The 23,432-nt window shown below is 42.8% G+C and overlaps 1 protein-coding gene across 4 annotated transcripts in view; it reads right to left on the reverse strand.

Moving 5' to 3' along the window:
- bod1l1 (biorientation of chromosomes in cell division 1-like 1) overlaps positions 1-23,231 on the reverse strand; it is an 80,429-nt gene extending 57,198 nt beyond the window's left edge. For 2 of the 4 annotated variants that reach the window (XM_078544902.1, XM_078544888.1), the window contains exons 1-2: positions 23,044-23,231; positions 3,373-3,497 (exon numbers count right to left, since the gene is read on the reverse strand). In XM_078544902.1, coding sequence (XP_078401028.1) covers positions 3,373-3,497; positions 23,044-23,160 — 242 coding nt within the window. In that variant the 5' untranslated portion in view covers positions 23,161-23,231. Of the gene's footprint in view, positions 1-3,326; positions 3,498-23,043 lie in introns of all 4 variants that reach the window. The other 2 variants (XM_078544891.1, XM_078544897.1) reach the window with 2 other exon arrangements.
- Positions 23,232-23,432: the final 201 nt, after the last annotated feature.

Here is a 23,432-nt window from a genome sequence, read left to right on the forward strand (position 1 = left end):
GAGGTTTATAAAAATGTTTCCAGGAATGAGAAACTTCAGTTATGAAGACAGATTGGAGGAGTTGAGACTGTTCTCCTTGGAGAGAAGGCTAAGAGGAGATTTGACAGAGATGTTCAAAATTATGAGGAGGCTCATGAGAGTAGGTAGGAAAAAATTGTTCCAGCTAGTAAAGGATTGAGAATGAGAGGGCACAGATTTAAAGTGATTTGCAAAAGAAGCAAATGCAATGTGGGAAAAAACTTTTTCACACAGCAAGTGGTTCCAATCTGGAATGCACTGTCTGGAAGTGCCAAGGAGGGAGGTTCAATCAAGGTGGCTCTAGCTGATTATTTAAATAGGAACAACGTGTAGGGTTACAGGGGAAAGGCAGGAGAATGGCTACTGAGTCATAATGCTCAGTCGGAGAGCTGGTTAAGACATGATGGGCCGAATGGTCTCCTTCTGCACTGTAATAATTGTGAAAAGGTGCCAAAATTGCGGTGCATTTTTGTCTGTGAGAATGGCTAGAAAACAGGTGGAGGTAGAGGGTGTGGAAGCCACAGACAATGGTTTCAGTGCTCCCAATGTTAAACAGTAGAAGTTATAGCTCACCCAAGACTAGATCTCAAATATTTAATCTGATAGCAGAGACTCTAAAGATGTTGAAGGCTGTTGAGAGAGCTCTGAGCAGAATTGAAGTCAAAACACTGAAAGTTTACAGCACAGGTGGCCATTCAGCCTATTGTGTCTGTTCAGTCCAAAAAAAAGCTATCTCAATCCCACAATCCAGCTCTTGGTCGGTAGTCTTGGAGGTTATAGCACTTAAAGTGCATATCCAAGTGTTTTTTTTTTAAATGCAATGTGTGTTTTTGGCTTTAACATCCTTTCAGACAGTGAGTTTAAAGATGCTAAGCCATTTAAGACCGAGATAGATAGGTTCTTGATTGGTAAGGGGATCAAAGGTTACGGGGAGAAGGCGGGAGAATGGTGTTGAGAAACTTATCAGCCATGATCGAATGGCGGAGCAGACTCGATGGGCCGAATGGCCTAATTTTGCTCCTATGTCTTATGGTCTTAATATTTTGTCTCTCACTGTTTATTCCATCCAATATTTTACATTCCTCCTCCTCCTCAGCTACAAAGTCTGCATTGATACCTTCTTTTGTGAAGATACGAATGTGGAAACTGATGTGTTGCCTGAGATCAGCATGTAATGACAAGGAGAGAACACCAAACATAAATGCACCCGGAAAAGAAGAGCAGCCATCACCTGAAATGCACTGTTTATCTTCGGAGAACTAAGATCAGAACTGCATGAAGTTCTTCAGAACCTGCAGAACTGGAGACAGGAGGCATATTGGAGGAGATATCATGGTCAATTGCGTCAAATGCTTTGGAGGTTAAAAAGGAAATATGCAACTTAGTCACACAATCACAGGATTGTGAACCCTGAGTTTAGTAAGAGTTCTTTCAGTGAGAATAGCAGAAACCCTTCTGCAGGAAAAGTTGTTTCCATGGATAAATGGAAAAACTGGATTAAATAGGGATGGGAACGTGAATGGTAAGGGAGATGCAGTGGTCAGAGATTTTGGAGATCTGGACCAGAAGTGCAGAGGCCACAAGAGAAGGCAAAGGGTGTAGATAGAGCAGCTTATACCAAAGGCAAACTGAGAAAAGTACATCAAAGTTTTAAAAATTACCATGGAGTTTTAAAATTAAAATTACCAATGGATTCCTTTTCAAAATAATATTCAAAGTTTCAGATAGATGGCTTCAATAACTTCAGATTTATTATGTTTTTGTTCCTCCTACAGTTCTGTGCAGGTTACTCCAGTTATAATGTCATATGACATCCCTCAGCTTTAACATTTTAAAATTACCAATGGATTCCTTTTCAAAATAATATTCAAAGTTTCAGATAGATGGCTTCAATAACTTCAGATTTATTATGTTTTTGTTCCTCCTACAGTTCTGTGCAGGTTACTCCAGTTATAATGTCATATGACATCCCTCAGCTTTAACATTATCCGATTATTGGTGAAACAGAACCTGGACAGTAATGAGCAAGTTATAGATTCAGGGCTTCAAATGCACCCACCCTAAATTATGGTAGCTTACATAGAAAAATAGTGTTGAAGGATTTAAAGTAAATTTTAATACTTGCCTCTGAAGACAAAATCTAACTCACCTACATACAAATCCTACCCTGTGTTAATTTCTATGCACACATCATTCCATCCCCTAACCACCATTGCTCCCGTCTCTTGATGCATCATATTCAAAATACTTGTTTACAAAACTTTATGTACTCACCTTATCACTGCAATCTCTTCCAGACTTAAGTCCCAGCTTGCATCATGTAATCCTACTGCTCTAACCTGTTATGCATTCCCCCTTCTACATTCCACAGTGGTAGAACTTTCAGCTTCTACCATGGTTCAAGTGCCTCCTTAAACTTCTCTACCTTTCTTCTTCCCTCCCATCTTAAAAGCCTCTCAAAATCCACACATTTTGCAGCCTCTAATATTGCTTAAGAAAGAAATGCATTAATGCATCACATTGTTATATCCTCAGGTTGTGCCAAAGTGCTTCGCAACAAATGAATTACTTTTGAAGTGCAGTCATTGTTATGTAGCCAACTTCTGCACACAGTCTAACAAACAGCACAGGACACAAATAAATGTTTGCTATGAGGGAGGAATATTGGCCAGAAAAATAGGAAACACTTTGCTCTTTTGAGTAGTGCATGTAGTCTATTATATCCACTTGATGATGTATATAGGCTTCAGTTTAACATCTTGTCCGAAAGATGGTAAGTCTAACATTTAACAGTTTTGATGTATGGTATTAACAAGTCAACCGATTTCATGTGCTCAAGATCCTGAAGTACCATTAAAATTATAAAATGTTTATAAAATCATGAGGGGGCTGGACAGGGTAGATAGGGAGAAGCTGTTCCCACTCATAAAAGGGTCAAGAATGAGATGGCACAGATTTAAAGTGATTTGCAAAAGAAGCAAATGTGACGTGAGAAAAAACTTTTTCACACGAGTGGTTTGGGTCTGGAATGCACTGCCTGGAACAAGCAATTGTTTATTATGTAAAAATATGAAATTTGAATAAATGGGGAAGAAAAGTGCATTCTAAAAATTAATGTTCCCTAAATAGAACCAATAAGCCATAAATCGAAGCCTTTCTGCTCAACTAGGGCTGACTTTATTGGATTTTTTCTTGAAGTGTTTCAACAAATTATCAGCAAGTCCCTGATAGTAACATATAAAAAATATTCCAAGGGCATTTTAACAGAATTTTGTTCAATAGGTCAAAATCTTATTAATAATAATTACTCGTAAAACCGAAAAGAAAGGACTTTTGCTGTTTTCTGAAACCTACTGTAGGACCATCTGTCTAAGGCTGTTCCTTAGCTGATTCTTGTTGAGATGAGGGCTCCACGTGTGACTTGCAAGATGGTTCGACACAAAGTTATCCACTCGCTGTCGTAAGTTCTGATAAGCAGGCTAAAAACAAAGAAAACCAATTTACTACTTTGCGCACAAGTCAATTTTTAGCTAGGAGCAACAGTAAGACAGACTTTAATACTAGCAAGATAAAATGTTAAAATGGATCAAAAAAGTTGAATTTAAACTGGTACTTGGTTTGATATCCAAAATCTGCTTTCAGAGCAATACAGGAATGCAACACTGCACAGGATTCACTGGAACATGGCAGTGAAAATTTGAACAATAGTCCAATTTTTAGACATTATACTTAAAGCAGTCAGGTCGACCGCTTCAGCATTGTCAAACTTTGGTATAAAGTTTTCAACAAAACCAGCTTGCAAGTTTTCACAGCAATAGTAAAAGATGCTACTTGGGCTACAAATGCATTACATTAGGAAGTGGTTAAACCATAATCACATCATCTTTAATAGGAAAAAGGGAATGAACAATCCCAAATATTTATCATAACCTAGACAAAATTAACAGATACTATTCCATACACAAGTTGTGAGGCACAGAGCTGGGAGAATTCAATAAATGGGGTGGCTCGCTAAACAATGCGGCCACAAGAATTTGGAGAGGGTGCGAATTTGGTGTAGAGGAGGTGCTAAGTGTTTACTAAGGGGCAACAGTAAATAATCACACTGGGGGGGAAAAAAGTTGACATAATCAACTCAGAGGGGGACTGGTTGATCAAGGAAATTAAGTATATACCCAAGTATCTAAATATCCCTTGAGTTAAGCTTGGCTTAGTAAGAATTTGTGCAAGTAAGTGCAAGTCAAAAGGAAAATGAACCAATAAGTAATTAAATTTCAATTCTAAGTAATTATCAGTAACTAATTACTAATGTATTTAATATCAAACTAAATCCACCTATTTAATAAAACTAGAACTCAAGTGGCTAATTAGTTCAACAAATAAACTAAGGTAACCCAACAAATAAATGAATTTATCAATAATGAACTGGAGTGCAGGCAGTGTCAGGGTTGGAGCATGTGGGAGTTTGTGTACAAGAAAGGTGTCCACCTTAAGACACACTGGTTCAGAGTCACTCCAAAACAAGGAGGAGGAATTACTGAATAGTTTACTCCAATGTACAGTCACATATCAGAGGAAAGCACAGGTGCAGAAAGGGAACAATGCAACCGTTAATCACATCAGTGCAAAGGATAAGGCTGAAGCATTTGCAACATCTTCAGCCAGAAGTGCCATGTGGATGATCCAGCTTGGACTGCTCTGGAGGTCCCCAGCATCATAGATGCCAGTTTCAGCCAATTTGTTTCACTCCATGTGATATCACGAAATACCTGGAGACACTGGATACTGCAAAGACTGTGGGGCCCTGACAATATTCTGACAACAGTACTGAAGACTTGTGCTCCAGAACTTGCTGCGCCCCTCGACAAGCTGCTCCAGTACAGCTACAACACTGGCATCTACCCAGCAACGTGGAAAATTGTCCAGGTATGTTCTGCACACTAAAAGGCATGACAAATCCAACCCAGCCAATTACCACCCAGTCTACTCTCAATCATCAGTAAAGTAATGGAAGGTGTCATCAACAATGCTATCAAGTGGCACTTGCTTGGCAATAACCTGCTCAAATGATGCTCAGTTTGTGTTCCACCAAGGCCACTCAGTTCCTGATCTCATTATAACCTCGGTTCAAGTATGGACAAAAGAGCTGACTCCAGAGGTGAGGTGAGTGTGATTGCCCTTGACATCAAGGCAACATTTAACTGTATGTGGCATCAAGGAGCCCTAGCAAAACTGGAGTCAATGGGAATCAGGGGGGAAACTCGGAGCTGGTCAGAGTCATACCTAGCACAAAGGAAGATAGTTATGATTGTTGGAGGTCAATCATCTCAGTTCCAGGTCATCATTGCAGGAGTTCCTCAGGATAGTGTCCTAGGCCCAACCATCTTCAGCTGCTTCACCAATGACCTCCTTTCCATCATAAGGTCAGAAGTGAGGATGTTCGCTGATGGTTGCAGAGTGTTCAGCACCATTTGTGACTCCTCAGAGGCTGAAGCAGTCCATTTCCAAATTCAGCAAGACCTGGACAATATCTAAGCTCTGGCTGACAAGTCAAGTGACATTCACGCCACACAAGTGCCGGGCAATGACCATCTCCAACAAGATAGCTGTCCAGCAGTGAACACCTGGAGAGGGAAGAGATACTTTGTATATCTATGTTAACAAAGAACTGCTGTTGCCAGGCTAAAGACTCATGCTGATTGGTTAAAAACACCCAGCCTAAGAGAAGTATTCTTTGAACAACTTAGTCTTTAAAACTCTCACGTAGTATGTGTGGGCGTGCCTTAGAAGCAGGCTACAAGAAAATACTCTCTCTTTCTCCTCTGCCCCACCTTTGAGTTAAACTTTCCTCAAACGTCTCATCAGGATAAATCATCTGTTTTATTTTGAGAGTTCGCAAAGTTGTGGTAAGAAAGAGTAAAGGACAATTTCACCAAAATTCAGTCTGAATGAACTTCCAGGCCTACCGTGACCAAAATTCTGTTAGATAAACAGTGTCGAGATCTATTCAAATTTTATCCTTTTAAAAGAAATTTTCCCATACTCCAGCTTCTGCAGAGGACTGTTTGTTTTGTGTTTGAGAGAGTCTCTATGGGGGTTCAAATATCTTTTTTGGAAAAAGGGAAAATCATTACCTTCCTAAACTACAACTTGTATGTTAATCAACTTTTTTGTGTTTACTGTAAGAAACCTGGTTAGAATTTTTTTTCTGCTGGGAATAACTGTATCAGAGGGTAACAGTTGGCCAGTTTTGTGGGTAAATTAAACATTTAAACTGTTGTTATGACCTGTGGAGAAGTGGGGCTAGAATTAACTGCGCACTCCTCCCATCTTGGCCTGCAACAGAAACCAGTATTATGAGCTCCAAAGGGTCTGTTGTCTGCCTGGTGCCAGGGTAGGGGACATTCAAAACAGCCGAAGAAAAATCTGGAGGGGGGGGGATTCAGTTGTTGTGCTCCATGTCAGAACGAATGACACAGGAAAGGTTAGGGAAGAGATCCTGCTAGGCGAGTATCAGGAGTTAAAGAGATAAAATGAATAATAGGACCTCATGGATTGATATTACAATCTACAAATTGGCACAGGGACAAACAGAGATTGTACAGCTGAAGGAATTGAGGGAAAGAGGGGCACCAGTGCTGGGACAGGCTGCAATAAACCAGGTGGGGACTTAGGTCCATGCCGATAAGATAACAGGGACTGCAAATAAGACTTTAAGCTAATAAGATGGGGGGATTGGTAGGGAGGGGAGGAAAGAGAAGGAACTGATAGCAATGACAGAAACCGATCAATAAAGGAACCACAAAGAGACAATAAAGGACAAACTAAAGGAAGGAATAAAGATAACAAATGACCAGAGATCAGATGAAGTCATAGAACAAAAAGAACTAAAACAGAGAATTGTTAAATAAAAACAAGTTATACCAGTCATACAGCATGTACATAGTACCTACAACAAAATGGATGAACTAGAGGCTATTTGTAGAGAGAATCTGAAGAGTCACATTCAAAACGTTAACACTGTTTCTCTCTCCACAGATGCAGCCAGACCTTTTAAGCTTTTCCAGCAGTTTCTGTTTTTATTTCAGAGTTCCAGCATCCATGGTATTTTGCTTTTATCTGGATACAGAAAGGTGGGCAGAAACATGGTTACATGGAAAACAGGTCTGCCCGATGTAACACATTTGGGAAGAGTAGAGGAAGAGGAGCAGCTGCACTAATAAAAGATAATATAACGGTGGTAGAAAAAGAGGAAATAACTAGGAGTAAGATAGATCCATGTGGATTGAGTTAGAAGATATATTACCCCAATAGGAATGAACTACAGACAACTGAAAAGTAGAAGGGAACGAATGAAAGAAATATCTAGGCAAATCTAGGTAGTGAGTAGCAGGAATAGATTAATAATCATGGAGATTTCAAATATCAACAAATCATCTGTCAGGAAGTAGCAGCAAAAGGAGAGAAGGGGATCAAGTTCTTACCGTCTCCAGAGCTTGGTTTTCACTCAATATGCAAGAGGTCCAACAAGAGAAAAATTAGTGCTGGATCTTGTAATGGGTAATGAAGCAGATTAGAGGCAAGAGTAGGAGTAGTAAGACTGGTCACAACATCGTAAGGTTCAAGATTAGGATCCAAAGTACATAGGAATAAGACAGAGGTAATAGGTTGGAAAAGGTCAAATTATGAGGAAAAAAGGGTGGAACAAAAGATGATAACTGGAAGAAAATATTGCAAAAGTCAGAGAGAAAAACAGGAAGAAGAAATCTTTAGAAGGGAGCAAGTGGAGTTCAAGAAAAATGTATTCTACTAAAAACAAACAAGCCAATTATGAGGCACAATGGATAAAAATAGAACTAAAGGAAAAACTGAATCTAAAGAAAGAGACATATAAGAACTACATTAGAACGACAAAAGGAAATATGAACTTAGGACGGAAGCTTAAAAAAGAGCAGAAAGCAAAATTATGAAATCCAAGGTTTCAAACTTTTACTGAAGATAATGAAATAAACATTCCAATAGGGGATGAGCCCAAAAAGGTTAATACCATTGGGATAAAAGGCAGAAAATAATTGACAAACTAGCAAAGCTGAAAGAGGATTAAAACCCAAGTATGCATGACATACTCAAAGAAACTAGGAAGATGATAGCAGAAGCACTAGTTTATTTAGGAGAGTGGTTCGCGCCAGAGGGTATAAGTACCACAGAGGCCAGCTGATGGAGAGTCAACAGAGTACAGTACTGAACTTGGGAATTTGGTGGGTGAGGGAATTCCAAGTGTTTTAAGGGTTGATCTTTTTCTAAAATCTAGTCAAATGTTTCATTTAACATTTATCTTAACTTCAACCTTAACTTGTAGTTTTTTTCCGCAGTGTTAGTGATAAACAAGCTGCCTGCGAGTGGCATCTGCACAGTTTATTGGGTGGCTAGTTGAACCGGTTACCTGGTTGTTTGGGGCTGAGTTGCTAACATAAAAAAAAGGTTTTTGCTAATGCACCAATTAATTAAAATTAGGCCAGCTTGATAAAAGTGAGGGAAGCAGTGAGTGAAGCAATGCTGTTCTGGTTTTTCTCAAAACAAGTAGTCTGAGGCAGGGAACAGGAGACATCAAGCCTTGAGTGCTGATGTCATGAAGCATTAATTAGGTGAGCAGGCGGGTGATTGGTTGGTGATATTATGTTTTTCTTAACTAGGGCTGCAACATAAACTGGACCAGAGAGATATAAGTACTGTATTAAATTTATAGCTTAACTACCTAAAGTAATTAATATACCTATAAATAATCGAGTGATATTTCTAAACTTGAAGCCCTAATTAGTTAAACAAAATACAATAGAAATGGCAGGGCAGGTGATGTGCTGCAGCTGTGGCATGTGGGTTCTGGCGGACACCAGAGTGATCCAGAGCAACCACATCTATACCGGTGTCTGCAGCTTGAGGAACTTCAGCTTAGAATTGATGAGTTAGAGACTGAGCTTTGGACACAATGATGCATCAGGGAGAGAGAAAGTTACCTGAACACATGATTCCAAGAGGCAGTCACACCCCTTAGGTTAAAGACTTCAGATTTGGTCCAGGGTTATGGACAGCAGGGTGTGACAATGAGGAAGTCAGATATAGGGATCCAGAAGATACCACTGTAAGAACCTCAACCCTTGCACCCGTCAAAAAGGTTTGAAGTTCTTGCAGCCTGCACATATGACATCAGACACTCCGGCAAACGTGAGCAAACTGACCACTGCACCATGGTGCAGAGGGCTATTCAAGTTTGGAGAGGAAAAGGAATGGGTAGTAATAGGGAACAGTAGTTAGGGAATAGATCCTGTTCTCTGCAGCCAACAGCACAAGTCCCAAAGATTGTATTACCTGCCTGGTGCCAGTGTAAGGATATTTCCTTAAGGCTGGAGAGGACCTTTGAATGAGAGTGGAAGGATCCAGTTTTCATGGTCCATTTGGGTACCTCGTGGCAAGGACAAGAAAAGAGATTCTTCTCAGGGAGAATGAGAAGCTCGGGGCTAAATCTAAAAAGCAGAACCACAAAGGATTTCTATGTCTCTGGATTTCTACGCGAGCCATGACGAAATTGGCATAGGGTCACTAAGATCGGAGAGTTGAATGCATGGCTCAAAGATTGGTGTTGGAAAAATGGGTTTCAATTCATGGGACATTGGCACCTGTACTGGGCAAAGAGGGTGCTGTTCTGTTGAAACAGGCTCTATTTGAACAATGCTGGGACCAGTGCCCAGGCAAATTGAATAACTCGGGTTGTAAAGAGGGCTTTAATCAAAGTAGTGATTCCCGCACTCCTACATGCTCGGGAGACTTGGGCAACCTACAGCAGGCGCCACAAAGCACTGATGACCCACCAGCGGTGCCTTCTCAAGATCCTTCAAATCTGGTGGCTGACTTTCAAGGCAACTGCCACACTTAGAACTTCAGCTTGACAGGAGACTCCCAGGAGGACATCAGAAATGATTTAGGGATGTCCTCAAAGCATCCCTGAAGAGATCAAACATCCCCACTGACTCATGGAGACCCTGGCTTCAGACGGAACAAAAGGGAAAAGGCTCATTCAGGAAGGCACCAAACACATTGAGAGACTTCCGTCAGGAACATGCAGCGATGAAGCTGAGGTGTTGGGGCGAGCGCACAAACCTCCAAACAACCCATCTACCCAATCCTTCAAGCACCATCTGCCCCACATGTAGCATATTCTGCATATTGCACAATGGACTTATCAGCCATCTCAGAACCCAATGAACTGAAGTGGATGCAAGTCATCCTTGATCCTGAGGGACTGTCTAAGAAGAAAAAAATGGAGGGGGTGGGAGGGCTTATTTGAGGGGAGATTTAGAAAGTTAACAAGAAAGGACAAAACAATAGTGCAGGGTAGTGATATGGGTAATAGTAGCCAGAGTGTGACAGGAAAGCACAAAGCGTACAAACATAAGAGTGCACCAGCAAATGTCGGAATAGGGAAGAATGGTAAAGGAAGAATTAAAGGATCTTTATCTGAATGCATACAGCATTCATAACAAGAGTGATGAATTGATAGCACAAATAGAAATAAATAGATATGATATGGTAGGTATTACTGAGACATGGTTGCAAAGTGCCCAGGGCTGGGAACTGGATATTCAAAGTTACTTGACATTTCTGAAGGATAGGAAAGGAAAAGGAGGCGGAGATAGCTATGTTAGTAAAGAATAAAATCTGTACAGTAGTGTACATGATCTTGGCGGGAAAGATAAACATCTGGAATCAATTTAGGTGGGGATAAGAAATAGCAAAAGAAAGTCGTCACTGGTGGGAGTAGTTTATAGGCCCCTTCTCAGTAGCTACACTGTAAGACAGGGCATAAATGAAGAAATAATGGGGGCTTGTAAAAAGGGTACTGCAATAATCATGGGCAATTTTAATCTTTATCTGGACTGAACGAATCAAATTGGCAAACGTAGCCTGGAGGATGAGTTCATAGAGTGTATTGGGGACAGTTTCTTAGGATGATACATTCTGGAAAAACCAGGAAACAGGCTTTTAGACCTGGCAATGTGTAATGAGACAAGATTAATTAATGATCTCATCGTAAAGGTTCCTCTTGGCAAGAGTGATCATAACATGAAAGAATCTCACACTCAGTTTGAGGGTGAGAAACTTGTGTCTGAAACTAGTGCCTTTAACTTAAAGGTAATAACAAAGAAAAGACAGTGGATAAGTAGTGGTTGGCATTTAAGGAGATATTTCATAACTCTCAACAAAGATGTATTCCATTGAGAAAGAAAGACACTACTAGATGGATGCATGACATTAAATCATTTTTAATTACTACCCATCTCTGGCACTGAAAATTAATTGCAAGCAAACTGGAACTGCATTCTTCCAGCTATTAATTGTTGTTGCAGATTTCAATATAACATTTTTAACTTAAATTTTTTTCTTTTGGATTGAGAGAACGAGACAGAATCTCTTTCCTTCTTATTTCTCCTTCTGTACCTGGTTTGACATTCAATTCATACACTAATTCACGCCCCTCAATTTTAAGTTTATTTCTCAATCCTTCAATCTGATTGGTTAAAGATATGCACATTTTGTTGCCTATTTAGCATCAACGTACTGCCCCTCAGCGATACCATCCAAAACAATTTCCATTTTCACATGTATACAGACAGCCACACCAGTTTCCACAGGTACACAAACGATACCCAGCTCTATCCCATCAGTAGTGATAGAGGTCTACAGGACAGAAAAAGGCCCTTCGGCCCATCGAGTCTATGCTGGTCAAACAAGTACCTAACTATTCTAATCCCATTTTCCAGCACTAGGCCCATAGCCTTGTATGCCATGACATCGCAAGTGCACATGCAAATACTTCTTAAATGTTATGAGGGTATCTGGCTCTACCACCCTTTCAGGCAGTGTGTTCCAGATTCCCACCACCCTCTGGGTGAAAAAGATTCCTCCTCACATCCCCTCTAAACCTCCTGCCCCTTACCTTAAATCTATGCCCCCTGGTTATTGATCCCTCCACCAAGGAAAAAAGTTCCTTCCTGTCTACCCTATCTATGCCCCTCATCATTTTATACACCTCAATCATGTCCCCCCTCAATCTCCTCTGCTCCAGGAAAAATAACCCTAGTCTATCCAACCTCTCTACATAACTATAACTCTCCAGCCCAGGCAACATCCTGGTAAATCTCCTCTGCACTCTCTCTAGTGCAATCACATCCTTCCTATAATGCAGATTCCAGAACTGCACGCAATACTCGAGCTGTGGCCTAACCAGCATTTTATACAGTTCCAGCATAACCTCCCTGCTCTTATATTCTATGCCTCGGCTAATAAAGGCAAGTATCCCATATGTCTTCTTAACCACCTTATCTACCTGTCCCGCTACCTTAAGGGACGGTGGACATGCACACCAAGGTCCCTCTGATCCTCGGTACTTCCCAGGGTCCTACTATCCATCATGTATTCCCGTACCTTGTTTGTCCCGACCAAGTGCATCACCTCACTTATCCGGATTAAATTCCATTTGCCACTGATCAGCCGATCTATATCCTTTTGTAACCTAAGGCTATCCTCCTCACTATTTACAACCCCACCAATTTTCGTGTCATCCACAAACTTACTGATCAACCCTCCTACCTTCAAGTCTAAACCGTTTATATATAACCATAAACAGCAAGGGACCCAACATCGATCCCCACTGGACACAGGCATCCAGTCACAAAAACACCCCTCAACCATCACCCTCTGCTTCCTGCCACTCAGCCAATTTTGGATCCAATTTGCCAAACTGCCTTGGATCCCATGGGCTCTTACCTTTGTTATCAGTCTCCCATGCGGGGCCTTATCAAAAGCCTTGCTGAAGTCCAAGTAGACTATGTCAAATGCATTGTCCTCATCTACACACCTGGTCACCTCTTCGAAAAATTCAATCAAATTGGTCAGACACGACTTCCCCTTAACAAAACTATGCTGGCTGTCTTTGATTAATCCCTGCCTCTCCACGTGTAGATTAATTCCGTCCCTCAGAGTTGCTTCCAATAGTTTCCCCACCACTGAGGTTGGACTGACTGGCCTGTAGTTCCCTGGTTTATCCCTTCTTGAATAACGGTACCACATTGGCTGTCCTCCAGTCCTCTGGCATCTCTCCTGTGGCCAGAGAGGTATTGAAAATTATTGCCAGCGCTCCTGCTATCTCCTCCCTTGCCTCACTCAACAGCCTGGGATACATTTCATCCAGGCCTGGAGATTTATCTACTTTTAAGCCTGCCAGACCACTTAGAACCTCCCCCTTTTCTATGCTAATTTCTTTAATTATATCACAGTCCTTCTGCCTGATTTCCATACCCACGTCGTCCCTCTCACTTGTGAACACCGACACAAAGTATTAATTTAGAAGCCTACCTACGTCTTCCGGCTCCACACAGAAATTACCACTATGGTCCTTAATGGGCCCTACTCTTTCCCTAGTTATCCTCTTACTCTTAATGTGCTTGTGAAATAGCTCTGGATTTTCCTTTATTTTACCTGCCAATATTTTTTCATGCCCCCTTTTTGCTCTCCCAATTTCCTTTAAGTCCCCCCCCACACATTCTATACTCCTCTAGGGCTTCCGCTGTTTTGAGCCCTCGGTATCTGCCATAAGCCTCCCTTTTTCTCTTTATCCAATCCTGTATATCCCTCGACATCCAGGGTTCCCTCGATTTGTTGGTCCCACTCTTTGCCTTTACTGAAATATGTTGGCCCTGTATTTGTTCCTATTTCCTTCTTGAATGAGTTTCACTGCTCTAATACAGATTTACCTAAAAGTAGCTGCTCCCATTCCACTCTGGCCAAATCATATCTGATCTTACTAAAATCAGCCTTCCCCCAATTTAGAACTCTGATTTCTGGCCCATCCTTGTCCTTTTCCATAACAACCTTAAACTACCACTTGACCACTCCACCATCTGACATCCAGTACAGGATAAGCAGAAATTCATCTAATTACATACTGGGAAGACCAAACCCCTGTCCTTCACCCCTCACAAACTCTTCTCTAGCTACCGATTACATCTCTCTCTCCGGCAACCTTCTGAGGTAGAACCTGACCATTTACAACCTCGGTGTCATATTTGACCAAAATGAGTTTTATATCTGAGTTATCACAGACTGTCTACATCCATCTTTGTACCATCACCTGACTCACCCATACTTTTGTTACCTCCAAATTTGACTATTCCAACACACTCCTGGTCAGACTCTCATCTCCATAAACTTAAGCTCATCCAGAACGCTACTGCCCATATCTTAACTAAGTCCTGTCCCACCGGTCTACTTTGACTCCTGGCTGAGCAATATCTTTATTTTCAAATTCTGACCCTTGTTTCCAAATTCCTCCATGCCATCATCCCTCCTTGTCTCTGTAACCTCCAACAGTCCTACAACTAAGAAAGCCCCACCCCCACTAGAGCTGTACTTTGAATATCCTGTCTTCCATTCTTAATTAGCACTTTTCTCAGACAAATACCACCACCTTCAACACCTCTTTGACCCTTTTGTCTGTGACATCTTTTGATTATCTGCTCATCTCCACAATCACCACACCACACCCTCAATGTGTCTCTCCCCCCCCCCCCCCCCCACCCACCTTAAACCAATTTATATTTCTCCCTTCTTCTAACTATGCTCCAGTTCTGCCGAAGGGCCATGAAGGCTCGAAACGTTAACTGATTTCTTCTCCGCCGATGCTGCCAGACTTGCTGAGTTTTTCCAGGTAATTCTGTTTTTGTTTTGGATTTCCAGCATCCGCAGTAGCTTTTAGCTTTTTGTTTTTATCTAAAGCTCCACCCCTATTTAGTGCATTTCCCTGATCTTAATCACTAACCATTGCTGGCCATACTTTCAGCTGCTGAGCATCTAAATTCTAGAATTCACTCCTGAATGTCTCCACATCTTTCTTCCTTTAAGATGCTCCTTAAAATCTACCTCTTTATCCAATGTTTTGGCCAAGCCCCTCATATGTCCTAATGTGGTTCAGTGTGAAACTTTAACATTTCTGTGAATCGCCTTTACTGTTAACTCAGGTCCCAGGTGCCCCGTTTTCCTCATTGCACTGCTATTAACTTGTACTTTCAGCAACTTAGTGGGCAAAAATACTTTGAATCGAAGGGTGCAGAGGCAAGTTGAACTAACAAATGTCTTGCTACAATAAAATCTGTCCATGATCAAGATATGTTTTACTAGCATACAGACTCCATCTAGTGGCAGCTGTACCCACTACTGCCATATCGTAGATTTGATTACATGTAACCAATAATATTTGTGAACCTTAATGTGACTTAGGAAAAGGACTGCTGCAGTTGACTATGCACCAGAACTTTCAACATATCTCGAAGTCATACCTCGTACACTACTTCATTGCCATACTGGATCACAGCTCAGATCCTCAACCTAGTTAATCACAGTGGCAGTGTTTTAGAGTTCAAATGCCTCATAGATGCCCTCGGACACGCGCACACACTTTTTTCCGGCACTCAAATATAGTTTTTAGTTTAGGGGAGAAGGTGGCTTGATACAAATATCAACGGACTAGTATTCCAGAGATCCAGGCTAATGCTCTGAGGACAGTGGTAAAAACTGCACCACTGCAGCTGTCAATTTCAGTAACATTTGCGCCACATAAATGCGAGGCAATGACCATCTCCAATAAGAGATAATCCAACCATTATGCCCATGACATTCAGTGGCATTACCATTGCTGAATCCCCCACTATTAACATCCTGGGGGTTACCAGTGACCACAAAATGAACTGGGCCAACCACGTAAATACTCTGGCTGCAAGAGCTAGTCAGAGGTTGGGAATTCCGCAGCAAGTAATTCACCACCTGACTCCGCAAAGCCTGTCCACCATCTACAAGGCACAATCAAGAGCGTGGTGGAGTATTGTCCGCTTGCCTAGATGAGTGCGGCTCCAAATACACTCAGGAAGCTTGACACCACCCAAGGCAAAGCAGGCCTCTTGATTGGCATCCCATCCTTGAATATTCACTCCCTCCACCACTGATGCACAGTTGCAGCAGTGTGGAACCATCTACAAGATGCACTGCAGAAGCTCCACAAGGGTTCCTCAACAGTATCTTCCAAACCCACAATCTCTGCCACCTAGAAGTGTAGTGGCAGCAGATGCAAGGGAACAACACTACCTGCATGTTCCCCTCCAAGCCACACACAATCCTGACCTAGAACTACACAGCCACTCCTTCACTGTCACTGGATCAACATCCTAGGGCCCCTTTCCCAACAGAACGTGTTGGTGTACCTACAACAGATGGGCGGCCGCAGTTCAAGGAAGCAGCCCACCACCACCTTCTCAAGGGAGCCTCCAACGCATTCCAGCTTTCTGCACTGGAGAAAATTTGACTTATACTATTTTCATATCCTGTTTAAGTATTTCTTGCATTACCATTTGCTTTTTGCCCCCACCCTTCAAACCTAAGTTTGGTTCATTTTAACTCTATAATCTTTTTCCATTCAAGCATCAACTTCTAACTTTGTTTTACTGAAAAAAGACATTTTGTCAAAGCTTTATGGCTTGCACTCATCAGGACAATTGCAAGAACACCAATGTCAGCAGAAGCAACAACTTTATACTGTATGAGAAGATAGTGGTTGGCAAGTGGACACTGATAGAGGCATTGCCATGGGGAATGCACTAGTTAATGGTGACTGACAGTTAACTGCCAAGCATTGTTTGAAATTTAAACCAGGCAGCTTGAATTTATAATTCAGTGTTTTAGAAGTAATTACATTTGGCTCAATGCATTCTTTGTATTAGAGTTATCTTTTGTAAGTGTGAGATTTGGTTTGTAACTGCATCATTTATTTAGACCTTTACCACTTGACTATGTACTAACTGAATGGTATAAGGAGACTTTACTACCTGAAGTTTTAAACACTGATTACTATACACTTAAAAATTATAGTGTGTGTATAAAATATAAATACTACCTATTTTGTAATATATTGCGTTAGTACTTGCAATCTTTTGTATCAGGCCTACATAGTTTTAAGGTTATAAGCAACTTTCCCATTCTATCCTTAATTTTAAAAGTAACTAACTCCAAGTACCATCAACCACAGAGAAAAACACATCACCTAGCAAATGGCCTCTAAAACAATCACTGATAAAGGTTCTGATTTAATGAGAAACCTGCTGTAATTAAACAATGTCTGAGACGATGAGCTCAAGGTATCATTCATGAGGGCATGACAGCCATACTTCCCCTATCCTAAACAAACAGGCAAAGAAGATACCATAAAACATCCTTTTATCTTAGCAAGAAGTCATTAAAATAACAAACTTTAATGAGGAGGATGGTTCTATAAGTGACTTTAAGGCATTTTAAGGAACCAGTCAGAGGACACAGGTGACATCAGTCGATGACTATTACCCTTGGGGGCCAATAACAGATTGATCACGCACCCTTTAAGCCAATTAGGAAATAGCTTTGCCTCATCTAAGCCAATCAGAATGCAATAACACCATTGATCACGCTGTGGGTTGTGGCTTGGAAAGTTAATAAGCAGCAGCTGTCAGTGGCCAAGGCACGCACCAGGTTTGAAATTGAAGTTTGCAGAGCCTATTGTCCACAGGGAAGCAGAAGACCACAGAAGTGACACAGAAAGAGAACAGAGACCGAGTGTCGACCTACGCCCAAAGTGGAACCGGAAAGCAAGAACCATAGTACGCCTGTGAAGTTGTTGCCCTGTGCGATAAGTATCAATTCATAACTTATTAAAGTTTCCTGAGTTACTTTACCAAACTGTTGCCTGTATGGTTAAAGTCTCAATTGAACAAAATTGGAATTTAAGTTTCAAATAATACCTAGAAATTACAAGTGCAAATATCAATGGCTTCCTTAAGTGGAACATTGATGAATAGGCTAGCAATGTCAAATGAGCACATGGACACAGCATTGCTTTCAATATGCGAGTCCTATATGGTCTTTGCAAATGTGACGGAATCCTTCACTGTGTATCTGGAAAACTTGTTCAAAACTGGTTGTAATAATTCGCCCAACCATTTGGTCAATTCATGCTGTGCAGAACATGTCGAAGGTAAGATAGGGTGTAAAGGGACATCACTTGTGTGTGTCTTGGGCAGCCCACCTGCCTTGACCAATCTGAGTCAAGCTGCCTGGTTTAAATTTCTAATAATGCTTGGCAGTTAACTGTCAGACACCACTAACTCATACATTCTCCATGGCAACGCTTCCATCAGTGTCCATATATAAGACAGCAGCTCATTGGTCTTACACAAGTCCAGCAAGCGTTTTTTTTAAAGCTTATTTTCAAGCAAGGCTATCCAGTCATTTTAAGCGGCAGGTCCAATGGATACCAATTTGGACCCATCAAGCCAACAAGACATTCTGCCTATCACACGAATGAGTAATGTGCTATATGAATTTCAGTGCTGGAGTGATGCTAGGTATGTAGGCCTTAGGTCCCAAACACTGACGGATTGTATCAAACAGCATGTCTCTTCTGCTGTTTGCAACGGGCAAGGCACAGACCGCACCCAACCAGCTCGTGCTTGCAAACCAGGTGAGGAACGCCTGCCATTGCCAACAAGTGTCCCAGCTAAGGGACAGAGACAAGGGACAGAAACAGGTCCCAGTTAAGGAAAAAGAGAGAAGCAGAGAAAGAGACTCCAAAAGGCTGCAGGTAACAGACTTTAAGGGAAGTAGGTTTGGGAGAAGCCCAAGTAATTGAAGAGCGCTCAAGAGAAGCATTGAAAATCCAAGAAAGCAGCCAAAGGTTGGTGATTATGTCCTGCAGGCCATTAGGGCAAAGGTATGCCTTTGGAGCAACAGTGTTCTGCTTGACATTGCCAAAGAGCTGAAATTGTGCTTGAGAGTTGGTGCTAGAGTGTAGATTTGAGAATCCAGGGGAATGGAATCTCAGGAGGCGAGATTGAAACTCTGAATTGTTGAAGGGACTTTTGGTGAGAATTCCAATGCGAGATATTTGAAGGTGAAGATGGCTCCCTCTCATTACCTTGCCTGAAATTGTGTGTGCCTATCAACCTGTAGCCAGAGAACCCTCATCTGAGTGTAACTAGTCTGCATTTGCACCTGCAAAGCTGAGACCAGTTTGAGAGAACTTCCAGACATCCGCCAGGACCAGCCTTGTCTTCACACGAGGGAAGTGCAGGTCGACGGCATCGAAACCGTGTGGACTTTTTCCTTTATTTTATAACACCCATCCTCCAAAGCCCATTTCTGCACGGAGACACTATCTGTTTGCCCTTTGTTTGTTTGTGTGTTGGTGTGGGGGAATTCTTTAGGAAGAGGTAGATAGTTATACTTCCTGATTACAATTGTGTGTTAACCAGTACTTGCAACTTGTTTAATTTATTTTTAAAGCAAAATTTATTTTATCATTCAGTTTTTTTGAAAGAAGCCTGGTCAGAGTTTCTTTTCTTCTGGGCACTAGAAATATAGGTAAACAACTGGCCATTTTGGTGAGAAAGTTAAACATCTAAGTTAATGGTACAGCCTGTGGAGTAGTGGGACTTGATAATTTGCACACTTCTGCCATCCCGGTCATAACATACCGTAACTTCTATGTAATCACAAGTCCCCTGACCAGCTGCAGCCATATTTATATTACTGCCCTCACATTTCACTTTTCTAGTCCTCAATGATTTTTCTGACACTGTGTATTAATCCAAATTTCATTTGAATTTCTCCAATTTGGCAACTAGTTTTCTTTTTAACATTCACACATCTTAATGTTGGTATCTTATTTGAATGTTCCTTCTTTATATCTTAACTTAATATCCAGCACTTATTTTCCATTAAAGCTGCTGACCTGTACTCTCCCGATTTTCCCTGCAACCTTACCTTATTAGCTTAAACACTACCCAAAAGCGTTGGTTAATTTGTCCACATGGATACTGGTCACAGCTCCATTCAGGAAAAGAATATCCTGTTTCTGCAGCTCACCATTGGGGTAGGAATCTGAACCTCTTTCCATTGTAAGGCCCAGATCTTCTGATCCTAATACCAGTGAATGCTTAGACATTTGTTGCTGTTGAGGGTTGAAATGGCACTGGAAGTTCTGGGAGTCGACTTACTCAAATGGCCCCATTGCAGCCCTCGTGGTGGTCTCCCTGAGACCTGTAAACATGTGCTGTTTGCACTATATTTACGCTGTATTTAACACTGATTTGCTTAGAGCTGTACATAGCAGGTGCAAAGGTTGCTTGGGAGTGCAGCTCTAAGTAAATCAGGTAGGGTGCCAAAGCACTCCAGCACTCACGGCAACCCCGACACTGCTCAGCACCCCCCACCATAGCTCCTGACACTGCTCAGTACCCCCCACCATTGCCCGACATGGCTCACCATCCCCCACCATACTCCTGACACTGTTCAACACCGTCCACCATATTCCTGACACTGCTCATCTTCAACATTACTCAAACCCCCTCCCGCTCACCATCTGGAATTCCTGGCTACTGAGTCTGGCTGACGGTGGTGCAGAATCAGCATAGCCAAAGGTGTGATGCGGTGAGCATCATTGGGGGGAAGGCGGGTGCAAGGGAAGGTGAACATTGTCCAATGGTGTGGGAGTGGTAAGCATTGATGTGGGATTGGGGGCGGGGGTGGGGTGCTGGCAGGAAGTTGAGCATTGTTGGAGAGTGAATGGGACACTGCCAGGGTTGCAGGGGCTGTGGGGTCAATCATTGCTGGGAAGTATGGGGGAGGAGGGCAAATGAGCACTGTCAAGGGTTGCAGGGTGAACACTTTTTTTAGTTCATTCATGGGATGTGGGCTTCACTGGCTAAGCCAGCATTTATTGCCCATCCATAGTTGCCCTTGAGAAGGTGGTGATGAGCTGCCTTCTTGAACCGCTGCAGTCCTTGCGGTGTATGTAAACCCACAGTGCTGTTAGGAAGGCAATTCCAGGATTTTGACCCAGTGACAGTGAAGGAACGCCAATACATTTCCAAGTCAGGATGATGAGTGACTTGGAGGGGAACTTCCAGGTGGTGGTATCTGCTGCCCTTGTCCTTCTAGATGATAGTGGTCGTGGGGTCGGAAGGTGCTGTCGAAGGAGCCTTGGCGAATTCCTGCAGTGCATTTTGTAGATGACACACTGCTGCTACTGTGCATCGGTGGTGCAAGGAGTGAATGTTTGTGGATGTGGTGCCAATCAAGCGGGCAACTTTGTCCTGGACGGTGTCAAGCTTCTTGAGTGTCGTGGGAGCTGCACTCATCCAGGTAAGTGGGGAGTATTCCATCACACTCCTGACTTGTGCCTTGTAGATGGTGAACAGACTCTGGGGAGTCAGGAGGTGGGTTACTCGTTGCACGATTCCTAGCCTCTGACCTGCCCTTGTAGCCACAGTATTTATATGGCTAGTCCAGTTCAGTTTCTGGTCAATGGTAACCCCCAGGATGTTGATAGTGGGGGATTCAGTGGTGGGAATGCCATTGAACATCAAGTGATGGTTGGATTCTCTGTTGTGGGAGATGGTCATTGCTTGACACTTGTGGCACAAATGTTACTTACCACTTGTCAGCCCAAGCCTGGATATCGTCCAGGTCTTGCTGCATTTGGACATGTACTGCTTCACTGTCTGAGTCGTCGCGAACTGTGCTGAACATCATGCAATCATCAGTGAACATCCCCCTTCTGACCTTATGATGGATGGAAGGTCATTGATGAAGCAGCTGAAGATGGCTGGGCCGAGGACACTACCCTGGGGAACTCCTGCGGTGATGTCCTGGAGCTGAGATGGCTGACCTCTAACAACCACAACCATCTTCCTTTGTGCTAGATATGACTCCAACCAGTGGAGAGTCTTCCCCCGATTTCCATTGACTCCAGTTTTGTTAGGGCTCCTGATGCCACACACTGTCAAATGCTGCCTTGATGTCAAGGGCAGTCACCCTCACATTGCTGGGAGGTGTGGAGTTGAGCATTGCCGGGAAGTGCAGGGGGAATGAGCATCTTCTGGGGTAGAAATGAGCATTGTTAGGGAGTCTGAGCTATGTTGGAGTGTGAAATTGATGAGGGAGAATCTAACAAAGACAAGGATATTCAAAAAGAGTGAAATTCAATGAACTGAAGACTTCAAGGGGTGCGTCTTCAGTTCATGATGAAAGCAGGCATGGCTTCTTTGGAACTGCAAATTGCCACAACCCTCCTGGCTCAGCTGGTCGCTTGAATCAAACTTGAGTTGGGAAAGGAAAGTCTTAAGGCTTCAGCATATAAACAGTAAAGACACAGTTTCAAACAGGGTTAGCTGCGTGCATTCCCACTCCACCACAGATCAGAAGATCTAGGCCATTACCTCTAACATGTATTTTTCTAATCTGACTAGTGATGGAAATCTTGCAATTACCACCATTGACATCTTGTTTACCTCTCACCTGCTAAACACTGTGGGATCAAAATTATACTCTTGGTTTCAACCATGACTTCTGGCTGTTACCCCCTCCCTTCTAGAGATTCTTCACCAGTTATGTCTTTTCCACTTAGCAGAGTAGAAAGAACGTCATTAAGGACAGATGTTGGCCAACTTAACCCCAGAATCTGCTCCACCATTCAATTAGATCATGGCTGATTTGTATGTTAATTCTATTCAGTCACCCGAGCTCCATGTCCATCAATATCTTAAGTTGCATTTGTACAGCACCTTTAACATAGCGGAAAAACATCCCCAAGGCGCTTCAGACAAAACCTGACATGAGACATCAGGACAGCTGAGTTGGTCAAAAAGGCAGCTTTTCAGGAACACCTCTCTGGGATCTCGATGCTCCAGCACTCGGGGCTCTTCCCGCTTCCCCCGAGCGGGAATGGGTGAAGCACCAGGACATTACAGAGCTGGGCTGAAGAGCGGCCGGGGAGCCGGGAGTTACCGCCCCGGCAGTGGGGTGAACCTGCCAGGGGGCCCGGTTCCCTCTTGCCCCCGAAAGCGAGCAGCGAGCCCGGGGCTCCAGGCCGCAAGCCTCGCTCCTCCAGCTTACCTTGGTGTCCACGTCGGCCAGGCAGTCGCGGCGGAACTGGTCAAAGAGGCCCTGGTTCTTCAGGTGATTGACGATCATGGAGACTAGTTTTGGGTCTCCCGGCGCCAGAGCCGCCATCCCGAGCGACCTCAGTCAGCAACCGCGGCCGCGCGCCCCGCCACAACCCGCGGGATCATGGGAACAACAGCTCACTTCCGGAGCCCTGGCCACACTTCCGGACCCGGCTGCCGCTCACGTGATCTCCGGAGCGCATGCTCAAAGAGGGTCGGACAAAAGCGGGAGGCATTGATGTGAAGAGCAGAGGGGATGAGGCAGGAGAATAGTGAGTGAAAATGCAGTCATTGATCCATCGAGAATTGGACTCTTTTTGAGAACCAATTTTCTTTACT

This window comes from Cetorhinus maximus, chromosome 1, assembly GCF_964194155.1.
Source record: "Cetorhinus maximus chromosome 1, sCetMax3.hap1.1, whole genome shotgun sequence".
Lineage (NCBI taxonomy): Eukaryota > Metazoa > Chordata > Chondrichthyes > Lamniformes > Cetorhinidae > Cetorhinus > Cetorhinus maximus.